This window comes from Saccoglossus kowalevskii, chromosome 9 (genome assembly GCF_978046115.1).
Source record: "Saccoglossus kowalevskii chromosome 9, keSacKowa6.1, whole genome shotgun sequence".
NCBI lineage: Eukaryota > Metazoa > Hemichordata > Enteropneusta > Harrimaniidae > Saccoglossus > Saccoglossus kowalevskii.
In genome coordinates, this window is record NC_140649.1 from 35,052,621 (window position 1) to 35,071,254 (window position 18,634).

General features: G+C 34.2%; 1 protein-coding gene across 2 annotated transcripts in view; it reads right to left on the minus strand.

Moving 5' to 3' along the window:
* The window catches only part of LOC102803001 (zinc finger protein GLIS3-like), a 49,740-nt gene that overhangs the window by 23,262 nt on the left and 7,844 nt on the right, over window positions 1–18,634 (minus strand). For both annotated transcript variants that reach the window (XM_085503454.1, XM_085503455.1), the window contains exons 3-4: window positions 6,525–8,002; window positions 691–852 (exon numbers count right to left, since the gene is read on the minus strand). In XM_085503454.1, the coding sequence (XP_085359580.1) occupies window positions 691–852; window positions 6,525–8,002 (1,640 nt within the window). The remainder of the gene's footprint in view (window positions 1–690; window positions 853–6,524; window positions 8,003–18,634) is intronic.

Here is an 18,634-nt window from a genome sequence, read left to right on the forward strand (position 1 = left end):
GTCTACAGTTGATTTCCAGCAAATCAGTATATCTACTGAAATAAACAGCTTTTATAGCACAGATAAGAATGAATGAACTTTTTAGAGGGTAGCTCAGGTTATTTGCCCAGTTCCCCCCAGAAATGAATTGACCTTTTGACCTGAAGGCTGTTCACAACGTTATCAGTGCCATTACCAAAAACTGTTTACAATTTTTTGGAGGGATCTCAAAAGTTATGACAACAATTTTTTACTTTAATTTTTCCAAATAGGATAAAACTAACCAATCATAAATGGGCATTTGAGACAGCTGTTGGAACAGTTTTTATGTCATTGCAGGGTGAGTGTTTTTCCACAACTGAGAACTATAAAAGGTAAACAACCGCTAAGAAATCTTATAGTTGTTATTGTAATTGTTTCCAACTGAGTACATATTGCCTGACCTTTGACTTTGGATATTCTCAGAGGTATGGTGGAGCAAAAAGCGATGTGGTTCCAAAGTTGGTCACATTGCTTTCTAATCTCTCGAGTCATTTTCCAAATCAGTACCAAAGCGTTGATGGAAATAGTCTGCGAGAACTTCCAAAAACAGATGTGCTTCCCACTAAATATTAGTTTATCACTATAGACAGCATAAAGTTCTTAAACAGAATATGTTGTACGAGGCAACACCTACGACACCGTATCTATATAAGTTATTTATATACTTACTGTGTCAAGATGTGTACGTTGATGCTTAGCTCTGTCTGAGGAATTACTGAACGCCTTGTTACAGCCACTGTATTGGCACAAATATGGCCGCTCCCCTGTGTGCGACCTCAGGTGGATCTTCAGATTTTCTAAACGCGAAAACGCTTTATTGCAACCTTCAAACTGAAAACAAATATATAAAAAGAATTAAATTTTTGCGAACAACGACATCTTAATAACTTTAACATTCACATAAAAAATAACCGACTGGATTTCTTCAGAATTTTAGAGCTTGGACAGAAATGTCAGATGTTAAAATCAAGAACCAGACTGAAAATATACTAAGATAAGCCTGCCCATGTTATTAGGGTATTTATGCCCGCTGTTTTCTGAGCTCAATCCATTATAGCCTTTACTTTACACTATCAAATTTCTGTTTTGTGTATTTTTGTGACACATGAAAGTACAGAGCAGACTGACAGCCAAGGAGTACAGAAGTGCTGCACTAATGGACAATCTGATTCTTATCTTCCCTGCACTATACTATGCTGCAAAAACAAACAAATCATTCTTTTTTTATTTAGTTGTATACAAATCACTCTTTCTTATTTAATTATATACTATTCTTCTTTTCCTAACAAAAACAAAAAGCAGCTTAAAACTTAAATTCCATACTACACTAAAATGCAATACATAATAATATTATTTTTTTTTAATTTTGTACATATAGAGTAGCCAATGGAAAATTATGCCAATGTGGCCCAAAATGAACAATTTATATTTAATATATTTTGCACATTTTTTTATAATTGTTCTGGAAATCTGTATAATCAACGACATGTTTATAGCGATTATAAATTTAAAACCAAATACCACCATGTGACATGTTACACACGTTCTAGCTACTTAAATTTCCATCAGTACAGGAGCAATATATTTCATACATAAATCCTCAGTATTTTATATGACAGTATACAAAAGTCAAAAAAAAAAACATGTGTTCGATAAACAGATTTGACATAAAACAAGCTTGAACAAACACTTACTGAAGTTTGAGATATGTAGACAAAGACGATTTAGGGCATTCCACACAAACTTGGAGAAGTATCACAAACTCATAAACTAGGATTGCCTCAAATTTACGTCACACTCGTCAAAATGTAACTAGATGCAATGTACTAGTACTATATTTGCTCTATTAGCAGTACATTCACTTACATAAATGACAGAGGTGCGTCATATTTTCATGATCAAGAATTCAATAAATATAATATTTGGTTCATGTGTACTCCAATGTATTTTTAGAAAATTTGCTCTCGATTGAATCCAAACTCAAAAGAGTAGCATAACAATAACCTTTATTGCATAATCATATTTTTAATTGGATATTGACTCAGAAAAAGAAAATTACAATAAAGATGAAGAAAGAAAAAAATATATTCCATATTAAAAATTCATTTGCATAAATCAGAAATGCATATTATATTAGAAACTCATTCACAAAAATCTCCATGACACACAAAAAATTCCATATGAAGAATTATTTGCATTAAACACCATAATTTCAGTCCAAAAAATATACCACTTATGTACATTTCACTGCCAAAACAATTTTGAAATTAATTTGCATGAAACAGATGAGATCCCTTGTACTCTCTTGTTCACTGACTACCTTCTGACTAATCATTTTGCCATAATCAATTGAACATATACCACAGTACTGACAAGTCTAACAAGTCTATAATTGCTTCAGTATGACAACAATCCAGTGTTTATCTAATCACTTAATTTAAGGAATTGCATGAAAAAGAAACATTAGAAATGTTTTATTTATTGTATTAGAGGTGGAGTGTCACTAAATATTTATAAGAAATGTTAGACTCTGATATGGGCTAGCTCTTGAAATATGTCCTTGACTCATCAACTAAATCTCCCAACATGTGTGTGTCAAAAACTGTCACACATAGTTTTAGGGTTTGAATGCTTTTATTTTTCTCGCCAAAATTTTGGTTGCTTATTTTGATTGTTCAATTTTGAGACTGTCAGGGTTTTTTTTCTCTAGTTTTACTGTTTTCTTTCTTAATTTTAGACATTTGTCTCAGACAGAAATGTTAACATTCTATGACATGTTGTATTTGCACACAAATTTGCAAGTTTACTGTAATTTTCTCAAAATTATTGACATCGATTTTTGAGACACTAATCTCACCATAAATTTAGTCAAACTTGCATTTTACATAAATTTGATAAAGAATGTTCAGTTCTTCAGTCAAAAATATTCTTTGGCGAAAACAAACATGCCAGTTAAAAGTTAAAAGAGATAACAAATGGGAACTGACAGTATAGGGTTTATTATGTATTATGTTACGTCAAATCGGGTCAATTCGTAGACTCAGACATGATATAGAAGCCGCTATTAAATAAAACGATTATCCATTTAAACAACTAAAATGTTACCGCGAACTCCACCCCATTGTGATTCATACCACAAGACAGAGGCAAGAATAGGACTACAACAACAGATGAGCGGTAAACGGAAAAGGTCAAAAAGATCATCTTTTGTCTGAAAAGTAATCTTATTCAATTGTTTGTAGTTATTTGAAAGGACAATGCATTATTATCGATGTGTCAGTGCAATGTCTTCAGGTACTATCCAAACATGATGACCTAATTCTCCACCATTGCAGCACAGATGAAAAGTTACGGCTCTCAATCACTAAACACAGCTGTTTCTTTTAAGTCAGCATAAACAACTTTGCTAAACATATCGTTGCAGGGTCAGTCATTTTTAAATATGTTTGATACAAGATGCAGTAAAAGCAGAAAAACAACTAAATGTCATTTTGTTGGTACAATCTCATTAATTTCAATTATTATTCTCTTCATCACCAGTTCCCTCTTTTCATCACAAATTCACAAAATAGAATTTTCTGTTTATAGTCTGCACTTTCCTCCAGTCTGCACTTTTGTTGTTTTTGTGGGACAAACATAGTCAAACATTTTGAGTAAAAAGTGAAAATAGACTCAAATTTTGTCTGTTGACTCCAAAATTAGGGTTTACTTTCAGTAATATCAAACAATATGAGAAAAAAGTGCAGAAAAATTTGGGCAAAGAAGTCTGGTTGGGAAAAGGTTAATTTTCATAATTTTGCATAATTTAGTTTGTGGATAGGGAGAAAGTAAAACAGGTAAACAATTCTGAGTATTCGCAGTGAAAATATTAATTAATATTAATTTAATTTTCAAACAACTGCTTTTCAAGAACTTTGGAATTCAATTTATAACGATTAATATAAATTTTCATTTTCTTCCAAACCAACAAACATAAACACCACCAAGCCTTCATGACGGAACAGAAATGTACCGGCAATGGTCAATGAGGTTTTGGCGGGAAAACTTTCCTAGCTCCCCGCATCAAGTGGCAACATGTATACTGTAACGCAGATAAACATGGGTGTGACTTGAAGGAATGCAATGAATGCATGGCTTCACCTGAGTCAATGTAACTGAATTAGAGGCCATATCGTTTTCTAGTTATTTTTGGCTACATCATTACAGCAATATATACCACAGCGTCAAGTAACTGCATGTCATGCAACTTTTCCTTCATTTCCGAAACCTCTCAACAATTTCCAAAATTCGAGAAGCCGTGGAAGACAGAAAGTCACAGGAGGAGTTACATTACGAGTCAAGCATCATTTCTTCCGCCAAAATTTTTATTTACATTTTCCTTGATTTCATTCAATGTTATTTTCGGACAAGATATTAGTTTCCAATTTTGAGCAATTTTTTGTGACCAGAGAAAACAGGATATCATATGGAGGTCAAGGGTCCAACAGAGAATAAGTATACAAGGAATTTAAAGCAGAAACGATATGACACAAAGATTTGAGTTAAAAAAACACAAAATTCTTCCGATTTTGTTCCAAGTTACAAAGTGCTATGAGGTTTTGCAAGACATTTCATGGTAAAATGAGGTTGTATTCAAAGACTGAGCTCAATATAAAACAGATAAATTGTGTCAACAAAAAAAGAACACCACTAATGCCAATTTTTTTTCCAAAAGAAAGTGATAGGGTAAAAGGGTCAATAAGTTGGACTATTCTATTTAAAGGTAAATAGGGGTGATAGGGTTAAGTAAACAACAGGTACTACAATCACCATATAAAATAGTCAACATGATATTTAGTTTCCTACCGCTATTCTACTCAAATTGTTTACAATTTCCATGCTATATTGTCTATTCTGTATTTTTACACTACTCTCTACGCTATATTCTATCATTCTTAGACTGAGATAAGTTGTTCAGGTGAAAAAAAAATCATAAAGGAGTTGCTTCTGGTGCTTGGTACCAATAATAACGATGGACCCTTGGGGTCAACATTGTTATGTCAATGACCAGCAACCGATAACTAGCAAGTAATGAGCAAAACGTCAATTATAATTATCAAAAAAATGTAAATTAATAAAAAAGAAATACTATACTCTCAGGTATAATTTGTGGATTTTAGTTTGAGTTGGCATACAAGTCCACATTACTCTTGTTATTTCCTCATAATTAACAAAATCTATATTAGTATTAATCTGGCGTGGAGATAAATAATTAACTTGATAACTTCATAAGTTCATTTGAGATGTTCCCGGTCAACTCGTATGAGATGTAAGGTAATATGTTTTCAGAAATCAACTGACATTTAAAACATGTTATTGTTGAAGGAGATGGATCAGGTTAATTTAATCACTGTGAAAGTGAACATTTTTTCGTATGCTAGGGAGTTTATTCTAGCAAAATATAAATTAGTGCTTGAATGAGAAAGTCTAAGTATCTTTAACATTTTAGAAGATGAGTTAGAAAATATACCAACCAAGAAATTAAACTTTGAATTACAGCCACTCCCATGTTCTCAGTATTTTTTTTCCCTCTCGATAACTTTTACCCAAACTTATCAAAATAAAGTGGTTAGTATAAATTTAAACTCTACAATACAGCACATCTGCAAATTTGTCTTTTGAATCAAACCAAAATATATCAACATGAGCTCAAACTCCTTATATCAGATTTTACCAGGATCCTGGGTGTATGAACAGGAAATGTTTTCAAATAAGTAAATTACAAATAAAAAGTTAGTTCAGTTTTAGATCGAGTTTATCCGTACACTTTGTGGAAATGATTAACTAGTTTTATTAGAGCAAATGTGGAATGCCCGGCAAGTTGACCTGCTGCAGGCACGAAATTGCATATCGTTAAATAAACTAACCGAAGATAAGGCAATCTTTCGACAATAATAATTACTGCCAAATTACAACTCAATGATGTGCTTAGAATAAAACTGTCACACAATTACAACAGTACTGATACCATTTTGTTCGGTTTCTATAAAAAAATCATTAAGTACAGACACATACTTTGCCAGTATAAACAACCGATGAATAAAAACACTTCTACAGATGATTGCAGTATTTTCAATTGATTTACGTTTAAATGACAATAATATTTTCTTAGTCGTATATTTTCCCACTAAACTTTCAATAATTTTAAACAAAATAATATATACAGTGAAAATAACCAAACTGAACTGTAGTTGTTGGCGAAAAAAAAGATATTTCAGATAAATCAACTTTAAGTCACCATTCATTTTTCCATAATTTTGATCAAGATGTGTAGCCTATAGAAAAATAACTCAATTTGGTTCAAAAGTAACAAAAAAATTTGTAGTAATATGCAAAATTTTAACACGAAAATTAGGGTGAATAAAGGGTACTGTAATCTACAGTATTGACTAAAACATAGTCTAACTATTAAAACCTTGCCCAAAATTCAAATACTGAAATACTGAAAGCATAATGATACTTACTGTACATTTATTTGGTTTTTCTCCCGAGTGAACCCTCATGTGTATCAGCAACTTGTACCTTGCATTGAATGGTTTATATTTACGAGAACAACCTTGCCAAAAACATGTAAAGTCGTCACCCTTTCTTTGGTCTATGTGTACTTTTTCAATATGGCGTACAAGCTCTTCCTGTTCATTAAAAATAGCGTTACAGTCAATCCATTTGCAAAGATGTATTAGTTTTTCGCCATTCTCACCAGTTTCAGTTTTGATTGTTATTCTGTTCAAAGGAAGCTGGAGTGGTGGAGGAGGGGGTGGCGGAGGCATAGAAGCTGCGGTTCCCATTGGCACTTGCGTTGTTTCCATGTGTTGTTGATATGAGGGGGGTGGTGGCATGCTTATATTTGGCATATTTTGATTGGGCATCGTTGTCGTCGGCATTGACGTTGGTATAGACGGTGTTGACGACTGATACGTGTCCATTGCGTCATGCTTGTAAATATTCAAATTGACGAAGTCCTGTTTTATTTCGTTGTAAGGCTGTACTATTAACTGACTTTGAACTTGTAGATTGCCCATATTTTGTTGTGGATGTTGTTGTTCATAGTCAAGATTGTTCTCGACCGGCATGCTGTAAAGTTGACTATGTTTTGGTGCATGATAAGGAGGAGGAAGAGACACACTACTTTGTCTAGAGTGCATACCACTTTGGTATCCGGAATGACCAAACGAACCCTGTGATTGTGGACTATTGCGTACTGACAAGTGCCCATAGTCTCCAGGTTGAAGACCTGGTGCTGGTGAGACTGAACATGAGGACCCACGTGAACCATTTATAAATGACACCAAAGAAGTTGGACTAGTACGGATGATGTCATTGATGTTGAAACCCTCAGTTGACAATGGTGAAAGAGACAGGGCACGTTTCTTTGACCTTGCTGAGTGCGACCGTGCAGAACCCCGCGGACTTGCAAAACTCGAACCTGAAGGAGAGATGAAATCAACTGGGAAAGGTGAGAGAGACGTGCTACTACTTGGATACTGAGACAATGCCGACCCTGGAGGCGGAAAGTTCTGGTCACCCAATTCATTACACCCATGTGGTGTTGTAAGCTGTGGTAGCACCTGATACTTCTGCCACTCTTGCTTAATTGTCATTGTCGAATGCGGCCCAAGAAATTGTTTATCAGTGCATGTTGTTGTAGGGGCAGTGAAGGTATGCTGCGATGAAGGCGTAATTGATTGGTTATGAGACGAATATTGAATGGATGAGATATCGCTTGGTGTCGGTGACGCATTATTAATGGACAAAGATGGCATTGCACTAGATCGCTGCATTCCTCCATTTTGTTGAAGCGGTAAATTGGTACGGTTTTGTAACGGCAGTGTACCTCCTATACGTGAAATATTGGAGTTGCTCATAGTATGGTGCATCCCCTGGGCAGTGTTTGGTGGCTGTGGAGTAATTCCATATGCTTGAGGACCAAATCCTGACACATCTGAAATAAACAAATTTAGAGAACATGACACATTACAAGTCCTAGTGGTTTAATTGTTGCAAAAACTTTACCCCTGTCATCATTTGTAAACTTCCACAAAGTATTTTTGCATATTTTAGTTAATTTGCATATCATTAGCCTTTTTATTGCCATTGGCAACTTTTGTCACCTTCCACGAAAATAATTCTATATGCAAAACAATGATATCATGCCACAACCAATAAAAATACCACGACAGTAAATACAATTATTAGAATGACACGCAGGAGAAATACAATTCTACAGTCATAGAGGACCTATCCTGTCACATATTCCTCTGAATTTCTACCATACACAAATACTCTAAACTTTTTATTGGAATATTACAATAATATTTGATTTCCCCTCTAATCAACTCCAGATGTGTCATTATGCGACACATTCAAACATAAACTATTGCAAGGGATCTCTTTGTTCCTCTGGAAAAAAAATGTTTGCATATTTTTAAAATTACAAATAAGACTTAAAAAGATATCAACAAAATTAAAACTTGATAAAATATTTGATCTTTGACCTAATAAAATCTAATCAAGTTCTTAAGATGCGTGGGATTAATTGAAAACTCCCATGAATGGTGTGAGAAAAATTCTTAACATTACACCGAGCATTAACCCCGGCGTTTTACAGCGGTAAAAAAATATCTCATCTCAGTGAGTCATCTAACAATGAAACACGTAACATTTGACACGGAAGTCAGAGGTCAACCGTAACTGCCTAGAGGACTTTGCAATTCAATAGTCGATTTATAGAAAAGGTAAAATTCTTGTTACTTCAACATTTTGTACAAACACGAGATGAGAAAACAGATAATGAATAACACAAACAACAGGAAAGCATAATGCCTCAGTGCAAAACATAAATTAAAACTTGTGTGGCCAAATAAAATTGTTTTTGTAAGTCAAATCTAATTTTTTTTATGTAATTTGGATTATTAATTAATCTCCCATTAGCTCAACTCTGATAAGAAACAAACAAAACCTGTGCCAATCTGAATGCTGTGATACATACGCAATATATGATTTATTTTAAAATGTCACCAACAAATTGTCATACTTTCAGTAGAAACATGTGCTAGACCACAAGATCTGCTACTGGTCCCTCCTCCTCTCAGTGTTTCCTACAAGGCTGCATGTTCTTCACTAGTCACAACTTGGACACAATCACTATTGCACACAACAGTAAACATTCGGATACAAATGTGGTTATTTTTTGTGATGAAAAAATTGTTTGTTTTTTTGTAGAAATTACTAATCATAATAACTAATACTTCATTACCAAATTAAATGAGATCATCACAAAACCAACAGAAATTTTAAATAGCAAGTTTGTTTTAAAATAATAGTCTGATATATTTTGGACCAACAGTCTTCTGTTTCCGGTATTTGTAATATCTCTTATTAAGTTGACCATCATCTCCAAGTCTCCTCTCTAGTATTGAATGGTTTGGCTTAAACAAATCCCATTTTAAAAGAATTAAATTATTAAATTAAACCAAAATACTTTAATAGGACAACTAAAGAAAAAATCAACCCTCTTAAACTTTAGCTGTACATCAATGGATATGAAATAATGAGAAAATACCATAAAATTTTGCTGTAGTTGATTTCATCACACGATAACTACATTTAATTTAATTTACTATTAATGTTACAAATATATGTTTAATTATCACAAATTTCATTTTTTGCGATTCGATAATGAGGATTTCATGAAAGAAACTGATTCAATGTATTAAGAATGTCAATTACATCCCTGCTTAAAAAAGTCACAATTTTTGTGATTCATGAAAATTTTTCACCGACAAAATGACAGCATTTCACAGTATAGACCATGAAAAGAAAATCTAAATTTATTAAAGAAATTAAAATGAAACTACTTTGAATGGCTATCAATGACAGGGCATAAATGAGTGCATGTTATTGTAACTTGGATACGCTTCTATGAAGTTTTATCACACAGGGTACAGATGGAATTTCTAGAGAAATTAGGCGCTATGGAGAACATTTGGTAAAATATATTAATAGGTACACTTAAGAATCAGTGTACAAATGAAACAGTAATGCTTGGTGATATATACAAGGATATAGCATTAATTAATTTATGTTTGTTTAAAGTTGAAAAATAGAACTGGCATATGATTCAAGATTCAAGTTCAAATAAGGTGAGAAAAAAAATCTGCAGAGTCTTGGTGATTATTACTGTGACCGCAAGAAAGAATGGAACATTAATATTGCAGTATGAGACATTGTTTTGCTAACAAATAGTTCGTTTACACAAAGTGTTGCCAAAGGAAGCAAAGGCAATATAGCAAAACAGTGTCTCATACTGCAATATTGCCATTCCATTTGTCTGTGGTCACAATAATATTACGCTTAGCAGTCCTTTAGAGGGACTTCAAACAAAAACAAAAAAGTCAAAAAAGTAACAAATCAGAGAAGACCGAAATGTTTAAGAAAGAGTCATTAAAAAATATATATCCAGGATAAAAAAAATAGCAACATGATCAACAATGGCAATAAAGAACGTATTCGTTTTGTTTTTGTAATCGCTGAGGGTAAGGTAATTCAAGTCATATATCTTCATTTTTTTATTGCAACGCAGCAAAAACAACTCAACCAACAAACTTGACAGACAATGGACAGATGACAGACAATCAGTTATAACACTTGAGCAGAACGTAGTCGTCTTATGTGGTAGTGATCTATGACATCTGCTGCATTTTCATTTATTAGATGTTTGTTTAGTTTTCATCAAAATCTTTTTTTTTCAAATTCAATTAAGCAAGAGAGTCAGTCCTACTTGAACTTGTACCTTGCCTTGAGCACGTGGAGGCTCAAGATTAAACCAAAGCAAGCAGAAAAAGGCTGTAATCCTGTACTTATGCCAATAATACACACTTGACTTGGGGGTGAATAGAGGTGTATACATTGTCAAAGTAGTTATAATCTAAACTGGTTAAATACCATGTTTTAATGGAGTGTGAGAAGGCAACAGCTGAGACAAGGTGCTTTCAAACCCCATATCTTTTCGATTCATGCCAGCTTGGGTGAAATGATAGCGACCTGTCAAGCAACCAACTAAGGACAGCTGAATACCAAGTAGGTGCCAAACAAATGAGAACCCAAAACTGACTGTAAACGATCGTAAAAATTCACTTTCCACATCAGCGCAATATCCAGGCACTACTTATAACGACATGGTGATTTGCACACAAGATTTTGTTATGAACAATACAAAACACAAACACCAGAAGGAAAAGTACAATGAAATTGTTGATTTTATATCTTTAAAGACCTAGTAGTGGAATTGACACTCATTAAATTGACATTATCTTGATCACCAATTATAGATAACATAGTAATAACATATGACTGAGCATCCTCAATTTGGGCTCAGACTGCTCTGCTAGAATAAATCTCAAGTTTAAACTACTTAGGCAAATATAAGAAAACCAGTAAAGGAGACAAAAAAACAAACCACCACAAAGCTTCTGTTCACCAAGCTGTAACAACAAACACAAGTTTTCACTCTTCACAAAAGATTGTTATATTATTTTTACACTGTATTATCCCGTCATATGCCACACATCATGCTCAAACAAAGAATGCATAGTTACGGATTAAACTTGTTTTGACTCAAAAGGAACGATCACGACAATCCAGTTTTTGGATTATTTTACGTTTATCATAATTATTTAATAACCACCAACCATAGTTATCAACAAGATTCCCAGATTTAAAGTTCATAATGACCGTATGAATATTAAATTAGCATCATAACAAATAATAATTATTCTATTGCCTTATCTTGGGATTACTCATTCATCCTTTCAAGAGGAGAACTCTTTCAGGCATCACAATACCTTTCCTACTTTGAGCCAGCGTGCATTCTTTTGTTCACAGCCTCTTTTTAAAAACCTAAGCTTTTTTACTTTCATGAAGCATGCAAAAGTCTGGTTTTCCAAACGACAAAACCAGTACTAGAGATCAAGAACTATAGTAAGACAGCTGCTAGAATAATTTTTCTAAAACATCAACAAGACTAAGAATTAATTATAATACGCACACACGGGCTAATTTGTTTGAAATCAAGCGAACAGTGCGCATGACAAAATCTTTGTACGAGTCTGTCTTTTATGTGATTGGACTGCACCGTTATAAACTGATTACCGTCTAATTGAGAGTGGAATACTAATTCCCCTGAGCTATAACATACAAACAGTTCCTTAGTACCATAATCTTCTAATCCTTTTATAAACAAAGTGTATCGTCTTGGAATACAGTTCTTGATCGGAAGTACGTGCACAGTAAGTTAGGTTATGTGTCCACAATTGCATTTCCCAATATTAACCGCTATAGTACATAAATGATTAAAAGAAAATTAATCACAGACTCTTCACAAAAAACAAGAGTAAAAAAAAAATGTGAATCGTTTCATGGACGTCTAATGGCAGCATAAAAGACACCTCGGACAATGAAACAAACATCATGTTATTGGGAGTGTGCCATCCATGCGTTGAACACAAATTACACGCTAGAATGAGACACACAGTAAACCCAATGAAGCAAAAAAGATGGGAGAAACATTGGTAAATGCTCCGAGACATGCACCGCTTCCTTTCAAAACACACGGCCATGACAAATCAAGGAGAATACATGTATTCGCAGGACGTCACGGAGTTGTGTACGAGAACAAATCCCGCACAACGAAAACACAATAACGCATGGATGCAATTCTGTGAAGGTCTAAAACAACACTGCTACCTATTTCGAATAATCTTCTATACGTCACCCCATCAGAATCAGCACAGTACTTGTCCTTAATATAACTTGTTAAGCCTAAACAAATATTAGCAGTGTGTATGCCACATCAACCAAGGAGAGAATAAAGGAGAATTTTACAATAATTAGATCACTGCTCTCTTTTCAATAACCAATTATTAATAATGAAGCAAGCAGTATTCTATGAGTGGGATGTAGGGGGAACACACTGGGGTATCCCACTTACCTAATGTATCTAATTAGGGTTAATCCATTAGGTATAGAGGGAGGACAGCTCTCAAGATTAGAACACTTTCTCGGAATTGGTTGCATCAATAGCATACACGTAAGATCTAGAGGTCTGTTAATTAAAGATGGAACAAGAAGATTGAGTGCCTCATCAGATGTCTACTGAGCATTTAACAAACCAAGGATTTTTAGTGCAGTATTTTGCAACAGATAAAAGTAAAATTGGCATTACAGTAAGGATATATGAATGTTTCTTTGACAAAACCACCTTAATAATATGATTGTACATTCGCAATTGCTTGACATGGATATCGTGTAAGGATTAAAAATTTGTCTTCGTATTAGTTGCCAATATGTTTTCATATTTTTCATAATAGCACTGGCACCACGACAGACACCAAAGTTGGATATGTTTACTAATTTTACATCCTGAACATAAAATTTAATCGGAAAAGGATACAAGTATTATGAACAGCTCAAGCAGAGAGAATAAAAAATTTTCAACTTTTTAATTGATTTTCTCTGAGCTAAATCCCTACCACAGTAACAAGATCCTTTGCAAAGAAATCGTTTAATATTTGTTGATTATCAGTCCCCAAGGTAATCCAGATAAACTAACTACTTAAGATATTTTCACAATATATATCCTCAAATTTTACATGTGAATTTAATATTTAACTATTTTTATTTTCTCATAAAAATTTTTAGCATGTTTTAATAAAAAAATATATGAAAATTTGATATTTGAAAAAAAAATATATAGTACCAATAGCAATTTGTACTGCAAAAAAATATTAACCATTTAATAACATCTTTGGATATGAAAGAAACTGCATCGAGTTTAACTTTCTGAAATGATCACATGTGACCATGTATGTAACAAAATAGTTGTGTAGCACATCATTTGAGCATGTGACTAGGACATGACAGAATTATATGTACTCAACTTATCTCAATAAGGTTTTGGAGAAGTGACACCGCATCAATGGTTCTGCTACTCACCCAAGAGTTGTGACATCAATGACTGCAATATGACCACATCAACTGAAAGTGGAACATACCACCGCTGAAGGAAGCTGAGACATACATCAGCAGAAAGCTGATACAAATGAATAGGGTCGTTTTGAAAGGTAGACTGAGAGAATCAACATATAAATGAATGTATTGTTACACAAACCAATCCATATCACATACCACTTGTCTAGCTGTACTTGGTTCAACACGTGGCTCCAACTTGTATATTGAAATGCTTGAGCGATTCGTGATTAGGCATACAAACCAACTGTACCCTATAGGAATGACTTTTTTTATAAACCGATATTGACAAGGCAGTTGCCTGAGCAAAACAAGTTGATGTTCAAATTCACAAAGCAAAATAATTTTATCAACAAAATTTGAGTAGCTGGGAGGTTGAATCTCATCCCTGACCCTCTCCCTGCAGTCATGTGATTCAGCATCTGTTGGAACCCACCCCTAGAATCAAGCATGGCATCTAGCTGGGGGTCCTTTAATTCAACACAATCTGCTTTTTCTTGTAAAAGGAATTGTTTTCATTATTCGTATCGATCAATGATGTCCTTTTCTTGGTGTTCTAATTCCATTGTTTTCTCACAGCTGCCTTTAAACAAACAAAGAATTCAGACTAAAGTTTACACTTCTGTGGAGATGAGCACAACTTTGTTTTATTTTCTGCTGAAAATTTTGTTTTCAATCTGTTTCCCCAAACTTTTTTCTCCCTCTGCTCAGTTTGAGTCGATGGGAGTCTAGACTTCCTTGAACAGGTGTCTTTGCTGACCTTTTCTATTTAACCCAACTTTTGTGATTTTGTGTTTTAGTTTATTTGAATCCAAATAGTGTTATTGTACATACTGGGGATAGGTGTTTGTGTTTTGTCTGTCGCATGCTCGAAAAGGGCAGAGTACTTTTGAGAGAACAATTGCCCAGAATTTACACTGCATGCACTACAGAATATTTTATCCACACAAGTAAGAATGTATACGACAGCAGGGTTAATTCCCCCACACTCCCTCAGCCTCTCTGTATCTGTTCTGCATAACTTCCGATGTGCTGTTAAAATGTCTGAAAATCACAAAAACAATGTTGACTTCCATTGACATCTGACATGCCACCCCCTGTGCACGGAGAAACACTAAAATAATCCATCCTCCCAATGTGGCAAATACACTATTTCAACAACAGGAAATGTGTACAACTCTATAAGAAAAGTTTGTCAGTTTAACAATACCTTTCAATCTTACAATTTTGTTGCCAGCGTGCCTGACTTTCGCACAGAGTACAAACAAGACTTTCCCTGAGGCGAAATCAGATACTTCGGTTGTTTGAACTTGAATTCAACCAGCCCCTCTACTTGAAGTTATGTTAATAGTAAATTTGCCATGCACTCACAAATACAATGGACATATATTAACATCCAGGGAGATGCATTTCAGAAGCACACAAAACCGCAAAGCAAACAGAAAGAAATCCATTTTGTCTTGAGGGGATAGAGAAGAATAAATGAACAAGTTAAACTCACATGTAGAATTGGTAGCTTCAACTCCAGCAGTAGGCATTTGAATAGATGATGTTGCTCTGGCGCTTACAAGACTAAAACTGAACACACCCCATTTTAAAAGGAACTTTATATACAATCACGGAGGTTTAAAACAATGAAGACCAAGTTTTGTTCCGAAATTAGTGCAAGGCAGATGCATGCAAGTTCTTTGAATAATAAAATAGAAACACCTTTTCTTGCAAGAATTTAAATTGGTACAGCTTCAAGGACAGAACAGGATACTATTGAGTGACATTGCATTTGACCTTCCCCCCATAAAAGCATTCAGGAAGTGAAGATCTTGAACAGAACTGCTCTTGTGTTTAAAAAAAAAAAGGATGCAGGAACTGAAATAATCAGCTAGATTTCTGAAAAGGAGACAATGAATTGAATGAAACTTTGATCTTCCAAGTATGGCTTCTTGGAAGCAAAGGACAGGATGACCCATGCTTGTGCTAAAGTCCAGCCTAACAGATATCTGCATCGCAACAATGTTTTCAATATAACTGAATTTGTCAATCAAAAGTTCTTTAAAACACTCAACGTTTAATTTAAAACACATGTGAAAATGACATGCTAATAGAACTTACAAGCTGCCTGTCAATGGCGGAAATGTTTTATTTGTTTCTTGAAATTCTTTATTTTTCATCACGCTGTTAAGCAAACCAAAAGAAAAGTTTTAACACAAGGTTTTTATTCTCTTTGGCAGTGCAAGTTTAATAAACTGGTAAAAAGAAGTGTCATTCAGAAAGTCGACATTCACGTCAGAGACACAAAAAAAGACAAGACATTTTGTGGTTTGCGGATAGTGTTACATAGGTCAGTACTTAATGTTGGAGGCCATGGTAACTGATTGACATATCCTGGAAAAGCTGAATTCCAATCACAGAACAGAAATAAATCTGATCATAATCATCTTGAAAAACACGTCCAGAGTTTTAACCAAAAGCAGAAAAAATAAAACTTAAAAAGAGAAAAAATTAAAATAATTTGAAGATGAAAAAAAGCATGCACCTTAAACCTGTATCCCTGACATGAGTTTTCACTTCACCTCTTAAAACAATTTTTTAACACATTTCAATCAAGAGTTGTTGCTTTGAGAACAATTTAAAAAAATTTAATTTCATGATAGAACCAACAGACGAGGTACGTCAAATAAACTTCCAACTGCAAACAAGAGCATGAAGCAATGTAGGAAAAGTGGACTGTCGCACACGTGGGACAATGAATAAAAGTAAACTACTAACACAAGAGATCAGTACTTTGAGACGGCTGTTTGATAATTCTGTCATCAGTGCTTTTCTTCTTGGCAACATAAGGTTACTTGTTTGACAATTGCAAGCACACTCCTAATGGCTTATTTGATTCAGATTGAATCACCGACAATGCTCTGGCATCACACACAATGAAAGCAAGCAAAACACTAGGCACGTGGCAAGGATCACACAGACATTGGGGTACTAGCCCCTAGACTGAATAGTGCACAACGACAGCTGGCTTACCAAACGTAGCCACATCATACTTGTAAGATGACTCAGAAATCTCTTAGCAACCAAGGAGTTTCTTTCAGAATAGAAAATTCTTTGATCCTGCGGGTGTCTGAAAACAATTCACTAACTTTAGCTGAGAAGTACGCACATTAGAATCATAAAACAAGTTAGGATATAAAGCAATTTTAAAGTTTTTAGATTTCTGTTTCAAGGTACTGGCATGTATTTGTGACATTCTCTATATATTGTTTTATTTTTATTGCCATCTTCATTTATCCAGGATAAAAACAAAATTTTAAGAATCTATGAAATAAACAAAATATTGCTAAGTGAAACTTGCATGCATGTTAATGTCATTTTCAAAATAATTAATGATTAACCAGCTCAATTTAGTAAAATGTATTATGTGTTTACTACATTGCATCATTAGCAGATAATAACATGGGCATTAAACAACAAAACTTGTTTGATGAACATACATGATTGCTTCAATCTGTTCAAGAGTAGTTTTCCAAAACACAAATTTTTTTTAGTTAAGAGTAGAGAAGAGTAGAGTAGAACAAAGTCCACAAACTCTGTCGTGTCTTGATTGTGTAATGAAGTAAAGACTAGAACTCACCGCCTGTATTTTGTCAAAAACACAAAAAAAGGTTATTTTAGGTCACGAATATCTCTTTTAAAAACAATAATGTTCAGTCACAAATTAGCGTTACAAATCTGTAGTATACACAAGCATCCTGAAAATCCCCTGCGGTATAAAATCATTTAAAACGCTTGAAAGTGGGATGGTGGGACACAGAATGTGGTTAACCAAGCATAAATGACATCATCAGGTAATCCTGAATGTCTAACAATGCAGGGAATCATTCCAAGGCCGGGCTAAATACTCCCTATAGACATGGGACAATTTTGAGAAGTGACGCTGGAAAGCAGCAATCTAGTTGGTTTTAATGCAGGGTCCCTTAGTATTACTATCGCTTCCAATTTAAACAAACCTTCTAATTTATAGACTAACATGAGTTTAAATAACTACGGCAGGTTGTTAAGCTAGCAATCGCCTTGAGTGCCTGTCAGAAAACAGGCCTAAATATAACAAATGAAATTTGAAAAAAAACAAAACAGAATATTTCTTTATCTTCTTCTGAGTAATCAAAAAAAAAATAGAAGAAATCATGGGAAGGAATGTTGGTTTCCGCAATACTGGGCACCTAAACAAACAACAAACATAGCGCTAGTCGAGTAATCAATTCAAAATCATATGATATACAACCACGGATTATGATCAGCGGTAGTTGATGAACTCTGTAGTAATAACAAGACACCACTTATTTTAAAAGATTTTTCAATTTTTTCCAATTGATTTAAAGAGTTATAAAGTCTCACTGCTACAGCGAATGAGCTGAGCTTGAGATGTGTCAACGCCGTGACTTTAATTAGGACATTTTGTCAACTGGCTATGCTAAGAAATCAGAAATCACACAAGTTATAGTAGAATTCATGGTTACATAGCAACGATAATCAATCAAGTCAGGGAGTGATT